Source organism: Eurytemora carolleeae, unplaced genomic scaffold (genome assembly GCF_000591075.1).
Source record: "Eurytemora carolleeae unplaced genomic scaffold, Eaff_2.0 scaffold884, whole genome shotgun sequence".
Taxonomy (NCBI): domain Eukaryota; kingdom Metazoa; phylum Arthropoda; class Copepoda; order Calanoida; family Temoridae; genus Eurytemora; species Eurytemora carolleeae.
Genome location: NW_019397140.1, coordinates 66,332 through 75,875, shown reverse-complemented (window position 1 = coordinate 75,875; position 9,544 = coordinate 66,332). Strand labels below are relative to the sequence as shown.

Sequence of the window (9,544 nt, the reverse complement as noted above, 5' to 3'; positions counted from 1 at the left end):
AAAATAAACGTAAAATAAAAAGAAGTTTTTCAGCAAAAAGATTTATGTACAATTATTTCAGATTAAACTAAATCTGGAAAATATTCATATGTGTGAATTTCAAAAGATATTTCCAAAATGTACAGTAAAAATATGTATTTTTACAGAGTGGGGTATGGGTTAGAAAGGACGGGAGGGCGCTCATGATGTAATACGACGGGGTGTGGGGGGGGGGGGCAGGGGTAGCAGTATACAAAGAGAAGAGATTAATCTCTGTTCTGTGGCTAAGTGTAAGATAATGTGTATGAATAGTTTTGTCATTTGGACGACATAAGAAAGGTTGTCAAAACGTAAAAAGGTGTGCTTTTACGTCCTAGCAACGTCCCAACACCTAATATACCATGAGGGTTAAAAATCTTAGCTGCACTAATGCCGCAAAAGTTTTTACGATAATTTTACCTATGCTTAGAAAAATTTGTCGTCTTGATTAATTCTATCATTAAAATCCGATTTAAATATGTTTAAAATGTCTTAAATTTCGGCTTCTGATGTTTGCACTTCAGCCCCAGCCAAATATTTGTTTTAAACGCGAGATAACTCTAAAAGTCGTCTTCTGTATTTACAGCGAAAGTGTACACTTAGCTGTCAAATTAAATTGAGTCGACGAGTTTGCAGACGATACACAGGCAGTAAAATGTAAATAGTAAATACCAGGCCTGTTTGGGGAAACTCCTGTTGTTATACTCTGAACTATTTAGTATTATATGTTTATCTATGATAATTAATATATTTATCAACAGTTATAACTGTTGATAACTATTTATAAATACATTATGATTTACAAACAAAATATTATTTCAGAGAAAATGGTCAAAATGAGGGAAATGATAAAGATGGAAATTATAAGAATTCCTTTCATCCTCTTCTGCAGAAAACAATGCACTATTATTTAACAGACAGTCGATGTTAAAATGGAAAGATTTGAGATGAAAGAAGATACTCCCTCAACTGTAGAAGATACATGTATTGTATATATATAAATGAAGAGGATGTTTAGAATGAAAATACTGTATCTTTAGGTAATATTTGGATTGTTGTGGTCAAATCTTTGATTATTTGGAGAAATGTAAATTTTGGGGTCAAATAAATTCACGAAAATAAACAAAAAAATAAATTAAACAAGAAAATTCTTGTCTCCAGTTTTGAAAAGAACATTTCAACATTCTCCATTACAATTTAATTTATTGTCTAGGTGAAATATCAAGCCTCAGTCCGAATTTAAAGAATTTAATCCGAGGCTTAAATTTAATCCACGGCTTAAATTTAAGACGCGGCTCAAATATGGTTGGTTCCACATAAAATTGTATTCAATGTTTCAAGATTTAAGCCGGCGCCTAATTTAAACCGGTTTTTGTCGGATTTGAGACATGGCTAAAATTCATTAAATTCGGACACTGCAGGAAGAAGATCCTCTGCTGTCTGATTCAAGGAGAAAAAAAGGAAACCTGATGTAAGAAGATATTCTTATGATTTATTAATTGATTAATTGATGAACGGTTATTTCCATATGCACTTTGGCAGGTTTCATAAATGTGATATTCTCATGATAAATTATACGGAACCTTATTTAACAGGATCTGCGATAATATGAAATGAATTCTAAGCATTGTCTTTTTACAACTTTCAATGATTTAAGCTAAAAGGAACTAAAATGAGTAACTTATTACAAATTAATAAATTAATTATTGTGCTGTGTGTGATTCATGTTTTGGATGTAATGCAAAAGTTCAATCCAAGAAGAGACAGGTATTAAGATAATCATTCAGTTTCTGTAGGTTGGTCATTGCATATATTATTGAATGTATGAAGCAATAAAATATATGACTAAAAGTTAAAGTTTTAAGGTTTAAGTTAAATTTAAAGTATTGCATATTTATGATACAGAGATATTTATTCAAATGTTTAAAGATGTTGAATTAAGTAAATCTTTAATATTTTTCCATGGGTACTGAAAGGGGTACTAAAAGGGATCTTTAAATACATATCGAAAGTAAACATGAAAAAGTAAGATATCGATGTGATGCATATGAACTTGCTTTAACTACACAGCTCTTAAACTTCATATTCAGAATGAACATGAAGGAGTAAGATATCCTTGTGATAAATAAAAGTTCGCTGCAACTGCAGTAGGTTCTTTTGAGATTCATATTGAAAGTAAACATGGAGGAGTGAGATATCCTTTTGTTAAATGTGAGTATTTTGCAAGAACACCAAGATGTATATTGAGAATAAACATGGAGCAATTAGAAGACATCCTTGTAATAATGTGAATATGCTACAACTACAGCTCACCAGCTACGGAAACATGAAAACGCATATAAAGTAAACACTAATCAAGAAATTTATAGAAGCGGACACATTCCCATTCAATGATATTGTTGTGTCGGAGAGATTTTATTATTATTTGATATTGTTAAATTACATTTTTATTTTCAGAAAAAATGGCTGAAAACTTGGAGGACAAAATAAAAATGGAGAATATTGAGATTAAAGAAGAGATTCAGGAAGATATCCTTCCATCCTCTACTGTAGAGGATACATGTACAGTTATTATAAAGGAGGAAGATGTAAAGAACGAGTTTCTAGGTAAATTTAGTTTTAACACTAATCTACTAAACAGTCAATTATACTTTTATTTTTTGTTTTCAATTTGCAACGGCAGGTTTTCGGACTTTTGAAAACAAACAAACTAATGCAATTTGTATAGTTGGATCTGTTTCAACCAGATTTTTACCCATCTGGAAACAATCATAAAGTTAATAAATATTGAGTTTCCAGGTGTTTCATGGCAAAGCGCTGGCTCATTTCTAATTAAATTTTTACGGATTTTTTTATTGATTAGTTTTTTTAGTATTTAATATTTTGAATTTTGGTTTTTCTTAGATTATTTATTCCATGTGAAGTATGAAACATGTAAAACCTAGGATGATCGTTTTAGGAAAGTAATAGAGAGAAGTGTTTGGAAAAAAAATGTTATTAATTGGATTTTGATGAGCCAGCTCTGGGCCATGAAGAGCCGGGAGCTGCCGACCATATCAGTGTTGATCGGGATGTATTATTCAAGTCGATTCTGTCCACCTGCAGGACTGGGTCCTTTCACTATTTACTTATAGTAATAGTATTCATACAAAATTATTATTAAATTGATCATAGTAAATCATACTTTTAGTTTTAGTTTTTAATTTGATTTCTTTAGATGTTATTATGGACAATGAAGAAGATCCTCTCAGTTTTGGGTCAACAAGAGCTGACTATCCTTCATCATCTGAACCTAAATACACCTGTGATGAATGTGAATATTCAACTTCTAAACGTTCAAACTTGATGAAACACATTGTAAGTAAACAGGATGAAAATCAAATGTATCCATGTGATATGTGTGAGTACAATGGATCTTTTTTACAAGATCTTAAATTCCATGTAAAGAGTAATCATGAAGGAGGGCCGTATTCATGTAATAAATGTGGATTCGTTGCAATTAACTCACTTTATCTTAAATTGCATATTGAGAGTAAGCATGAAGGAGTGAGAGAGTCGAGAAGTAAGAAGAGAAAATTGGATAGAGGTAGATATCCTTGTGATACATGTGAGTTCGCTGCTTTTACAACAAGTCATCTCAGACAGCATATTGAGTTGAAACATGAAAGAGTGAGATATCCTTGTGAAAAATGTGAGTTCGGTGCTTCTACAGTCAGTAATCTCAAACAACATATTAAGGTTAAACACGAAGGAGTGAGATATTCTTGTGAAAAATGTGAGTTCGCTGCTTCTACAGTAAGTAATCTGAAACAACATATTGAGATTAAACATGAAGGAGTGAGATATCCATGTAATAAATGTGAGTTCACTGCTTTTACAGACAGTAATCTCAAACAACATATTAAGTTTAAACACCAAGGAGTGAGATATTCTTGTGAAAAATGTGAGTTCGCTGCTTCTACAGTAAGTAATCTCAAACATCATATTATGTTTAAACACCAAGGAGTGAGATATCCTTGTGAAAAATGTGAGTTCGCCGCTTCTACAGCAGGCAATCTGAAACAACATATTGAGATTAAACATGAAGGAGTGAGATATCCATGTGATAAATGTGAGTTCGCTGCTTCTACAGTAAGTAATCTCAAACAACATATTAAGTTTAAACACGAAGGAGTGAGATATCCTTGTGATAAATGTGAGTTCGCTGCTTCTACAGTAAGTATTCTCAAAAAACATATTAAGGTTAAACACGAAGGAGTGAGATATCCTTGTGATAAATGTGAGTTCGCTGCTTCTACAGTAGGTGCTCTCAGACAACATATTGAGAGTAAACACGATGGAGTGAGATATCCTTGTGAAAAAATGTGAGCATGCTGCAACTACAGCAAGCTCTCTTAAAATTCACATTGAGATAAAACATGAGGGAGAGAGATATCTTTGTGATAAATGTCATTATACTGCTACTGGAGCAGGTAATCTTAGAAGACATAAAAATTGTAAGCATGCAGGAGTAAGATATCTTTGTGATTAATGTGACTACGCTGCAACTGGACTAGATGATAAAGGTGAGTTTGCTGCATATACAGGAATTACCCTCAAATAACATATTGAGATTAAACATGAAGAAGTGAGATATACTTATGATAAATGTGCTTTTGCTGCCTCTACAGTTAGTAATCTGAAACAGCATATTCAGAGCAAACTTGAAGGAGTGAGATGTCCCTGTGGAAAATTCTGCAACTGTAGCAAGTAATTTAAGTAAACATATGTTTAAACATAAATAAGTGAGATAATGTGAGTAAACTGCAACAACAGATACCTCTCTAACAGTTTTTATGAAGAATAAACATGACCTTTCCCCAGCCATAACAACATTTGTATCCAAAATTCATATCATACCATTTTATAATAATTGTATACTAATCATATTTTCTCATTTGTATCCTTCCTCGGATCATTCGTACCCATTTTACGTCATACTTTCATCAAATTTGTATATAAAATTGGATTTGATCATTAGTGTCCTTCCAGTTGCGCTTACAGATCATTTTATGCTGTCATACAGTTTTAAACAGAGCGATGCATTCATATACATTTCCAACCCCAACCCTTTCAAATTTGCCTTAGGGAATTTCTGAACATTCTGGTTCTGGTCAATTAAAATTACACTAAAATTACAATCTTTTATTGACTTANCCCCCCCCCGCCATTAATATTACAAGGTTTGGATTTGTTTATGCGAATTTTTCATATGTCAATGGTAAAAAGAAAGATCATAAGATGGTTCCTTGTGGAACTCCTGATTCAGCCGCCTCCATCCATGATGTATTATCTACAAATACTTTTTCATTGTTATTCTTTTATTACTCAAATTCATTCTTAATTTTTTTAATCCTTAAAATCTACATGTCTCATTATTGACTACTGATATTATTTCAGAGAGTATGGCTGGAAATATAAAGGAAGAAAGGAATAAGAGTTTAATTTGAAAGAGGAAAATGATTCCATGAAGGAAGAAATACCATCTCCTTCCACTGTAGAGGATACATATACTATATATGTAAAGGGGAAAGTAAAACTGGAAAATACTGAGTGAGATTAACGGTAATGTTTATGTATCTTTAATGGTGCTACGGAAATGTCTCACCGTGGAAATTCCTCAAAAAAGCGGAAACCTCTCAAAAGTAATTTGTTAGAGGTGTTTTCGCGATTTCTGTAAGAAAAACGGAAATCCCTCAAACCCCAGTTTTTGAGGGATTTCCTCTTTATTTTGAGGCGTTTCCTAAAATTTCCGCTTTTCAACTGACAATTATTTTTGATGGAGTACCCAATTTTTTTGAGGAATTTTTGAGGCGTTTCCTCATATTTGAAACTCCGTTTCCGCAAAATTTTTGAGGGGTTTCCGTATTTTTGAGCGCAAAATTCGACGTTCAAAACTCCTTCTTTGGGAGTGGATACGTTTTCAGAATTAGTTTTTTTTTTTTAATTATTAAATAACGACAACGAAAAATAAAGTAAAAATTATACAGTAATCTAATTAGATAGTTAGGAACATATTTCTCAAAAGAATTTTGTCAATAAATCAATGCTAAAATAGATTATTTCGTTTTCATTATTTTATTGAATTTCTTATTTTCTTTGAATTTATTTGCAGATTTCTTCAAATTCTTCAAATGTCGTCTTTCCAATAATAATTCTCGAAAATCTGCGATTAAATCTTTGTGAACAATGAGAAAATAAAAAACTAATAATTGAACAAGATTACTTATTTTCGATGATAAGATTAATTTTATTTTCTCAACATGTTCCTATACATGACGTCTGTAGTTTATTGTAGAACTTTTTTACATTTTATGTAGTTGTTATTTAATAATTAAAAATAACTAATTCTGAAAACGTATCCACCCCCAAAGTAGGAGTTTTGAACATCGAATTTGCGCTCAAACTCTGGATTTACAGATCTTTAAAAGTTTAATATGTCCAAATGAATCCGAAAGAAGTTTTCCACAACACTGCATACTCAGTTCAACTACCTTACATAGCCGGTCACTCCTTTAATGGTGCAAAATATTTCTCCTCTATAGATCATTTCTTAGGAAACCAGCGTTTGTATAATGTATTTTCAGAACCTGGAGTTATTAACAGTCCTGACAATCATTATGGAATTTTTCTATTCATAAAAAGGTGCATGTGGATTAACTAAATCTTAAAGTAGAAGTACCAGAGAAAATTCAAAATGCTAGTGAAGAAAAAGAGAACATTAGAGGAATTTTGCAGTACTTATTAGAAAACCTAAATCCACCAATTGCAAGTGTGCTGATTCTGATTCCTTAAAATGTGTAGAGCATGATGTAACAGTGGACACACAGTGGACACAGTTGCTAGTGCTACTTGTCTCCCCCTTGTTGGACAACCATTATGACAGGGTGGACGGAATATGTGAAACCGTACCAGGATGAAAGTCTATAATTCTGCAACGGAGTTTAGCATGCTGCAGGATGTCCTGAAGTAGGAAAACTTGGACAAAATATGTGAAACCGTACCAGGATGAAAGTCTATCCTGCAACGGAGTTTAGCATGCTGCAGGATGTCCTGAAGTAGGAGAACTTGGACAAAATATGTGAAACCGTACCAGGATGAAAGTCTATCCTGCAACGGAGATTTGCATGCTGCAGGATGTCCTGAAGTAGGAGAACTTGGACAGAATAGTGAAACCGTACCAGGATGAAAGTATATCCTGGAACGGAGATTGGTTTGGCATGCTGCAGGATGTCCTGAAATAGGAGAACTATATAATATGAATATGCAAGCTAAAATGCAATAAAAATATGAACGCTCTGTGTAGGCTTAAACGAGCAGCTTACAATATTATAAAGGACAAGCTACTTACAGGGCTGCAGACGGAGGATTTGATATTTTTGAAGATATAAAGAAGTTTTGCGGTAAAACTAGCACTTTATCTAGCAGTGTTGATGGTTACACTGGAACACAGGATATTTCTAATCATTTTGCCGATATTTACAGTGAACTTTATCAGTAACATGATTTAGGAGATGAGTTTGCTCGGGTTCATGAATCCATTGTTTTCCAGGTAGATCCTTGTCTACTGGATGAGCTGGATAGTCAACGAGAGAACTGTGTTTGAAGCTCTAACTAAATCCAAATCAGGGAGAAGTGATCCAATTAATTTTTAATTTGGATTGTATATTAAGATCGTGTGATGATCTAATTAAGCATGTGACAATACTATTTAAATGGTTTCTGCGTACTGCATTTCTGCTGCTTTGTAATGTAGTACCTATCGTTAAGGACAACCTAGGAGATATTGCAACAAGTGATAACCACAGAGCCATTGCGATAGGTATCTTATTATTAAAGCATGGTTTGATTGGCTTATCATTATTCCCAAAGGTGATAAACTAGCAACAGATGAGCTACAGTTTGGGTTTCAAGCTAAATCTAGCACATCTATGTGTACTTGGGCGATAATCACTGTAATAGATTATTATAATAGACTAGGCAGGCCTATATTAGCCTGTTCAATGGACCTAAGTAAAGTATTTGAAATGGTTTCTTTGGCTAAACTATTTCCTGAACTTCTGAAAAGAAAAATATAACCTTCGATATTAAGATGCTTATTACATATTTAATCAAATCAAATGCGTAATGTGAGATGGGGGAATATTAGTTCACCTTTTATTGTGAAAAATGGTGTACGCCAGGGTGCAGTTTCCTCGCCAATATTGTTTTGTGTTTATATAAATGATCTGATTGTTCAACTTATAAATCTGAAAGTTGGTTTTAACTAGATCACGTATACCTGGGAATCTGAGTTTATGCGCAATACATTATATTATTATCTCCAAGTCGATCTGGACTACAGTTTATGACTACTGTTTGTGAAAAATTTGCTAGTCTTCATCAGTTAAAGTTTATATTTTTCAGTTACCCTGTCATGAATACTGATTACTGACATTAGCCCGATACTTTTAAATAGTTTACCCATACCCTATGAATGTAAAATTAAACATCTTGGCAACACATTGCAGTCTAATGGTTCTATGTCAAAAGATATAGCTGTAACCGTGATGAATTTATTTCTAAGTTATATTCTCTTTGTCAAGAATTTCATTATGCTAATACATCTAGATTGTTAAGATTGTATGATATATACGCTTGTAATTTCTATTACTCAAATACCTGGTATTTATACAGTAGGGATGTTCAAGAACTCAACATCGCTATTCGCATTTTATTTGATCTACCAAGAGAAACCTATAGATATTTCATTTCTAATGTTCCTCATATGAAACATTTACTCATATAAATAGACTTGCGGCAACGCGCTTCCTTCCTTAGCCGCACTCGTCTATCTTCCAGTAAAATGGCTTTACTTTTGAATGCTTATTAAAAAGAAATGCAGCGTAAATTTAAAATTTTAAAGACGTCATGGCATCCATTATAACCTAAACATTTAATCATATTTTTTGGTAGTATAAGTAAACATTCTTGCTCACTGGGGCAATTTTTGTTAAAAACTGATGTATTGCAATTTCCTCCTTAAATGTAATATTTTCTACATGTTAGCTGATGTTGAATTTCTCTAAAAATGTTTTTGAAGTGAAGGAGATTCAATCTTTACCAAAAATAACGTATTTTTACGTGCGATTTGGTTTTAAATTATCTAAAATCAGATAGATAGATAATAGATATAGATAATTTAAAACCAGATTGCGCGCGAAACAGTGATATTTCTGGTAACAATTGAATTTCTCTCTTCCTTCCAAAACATTTTAGAGAAGAATAACATCAGCCGACATGTAGAAAATATTATATTTTAGGAAAATCTAGAGACATTTTGCCGTATATAATATGGGTGCGGCTATGGAAGCGCTACAGGTGAGCGAGTTGTCGCAAGTTTATGTTTGTGAGTAAATTGCGGGATGGAGGCTGTGCGGTTGCCCCCCCCCCCCTCTCTGTGGAAACTTTTAATTTGAGGTAAATGCTTGATCCTTCAATAAAATAT

At 32.9% G+C, this 9,544-nt stretch overlaps 1 protein-coding gene and 1 long non-coding RNA gene across 2 annotated transcripts; both read left to right on the top strand.

Moving 5' to 3' along the window:
• Positions 1 to 844: 844 nt before the first annotated feature.
• On the top strand, positions 845 to 5,207 carry LOC111712276 (zinc finger protein 676-like). Its single transcript, XM_023486848.1, has 3 exons — positions 845 to 1,058; positions 1,440 to 2,625; positions 3,236 to 5,207. Exons 2-3 carry the CDS (start codon positions 2,481 to 2,483, stop codon positions 4,384 to 4,386), a joined length of 1,296 nt encoding a protein of 431 aa, XP_023342616.1. The 5' UTR covers positions 845 to 1,058; positions 1,440 to 2,480; the 3' UTR covers positions 4,387 to 5,207.
• Positions 5,208 to 5,220: 13 nt separating this feature from the next.
• LOC111712278 (uncharacterized) lies at positions 5,221 to 8,148 on the top strand. Its single transcript, XR_002767417.1, has 2 exons — positions 5,221 to 5,622; positions 6,645 to 8,148. It is a non-coding gene; the product is annotated as an uncharacterized LOC111712278 (long non-coding RNA).
• The last annotated feature ends 1,396 nt before the right edge of the window (positions 8,149 to 9,544 follow it).

Coding starts and splice junctions, on each gene's coding strand:
- LOC111712276 (XM_023486848.1), top strand. CDS start 2,481: ATGGCTGAAAACTTGGAGGACAAAATAAAAATGGAGAATATTGAGATT. Junction 2,626..3,235: donor TGTAAAGAACGAGTTTCTAG/GTAAATTTAGTT, acceptor TGATTTCTTTAG/ATGTTATTATGGACAATGAA.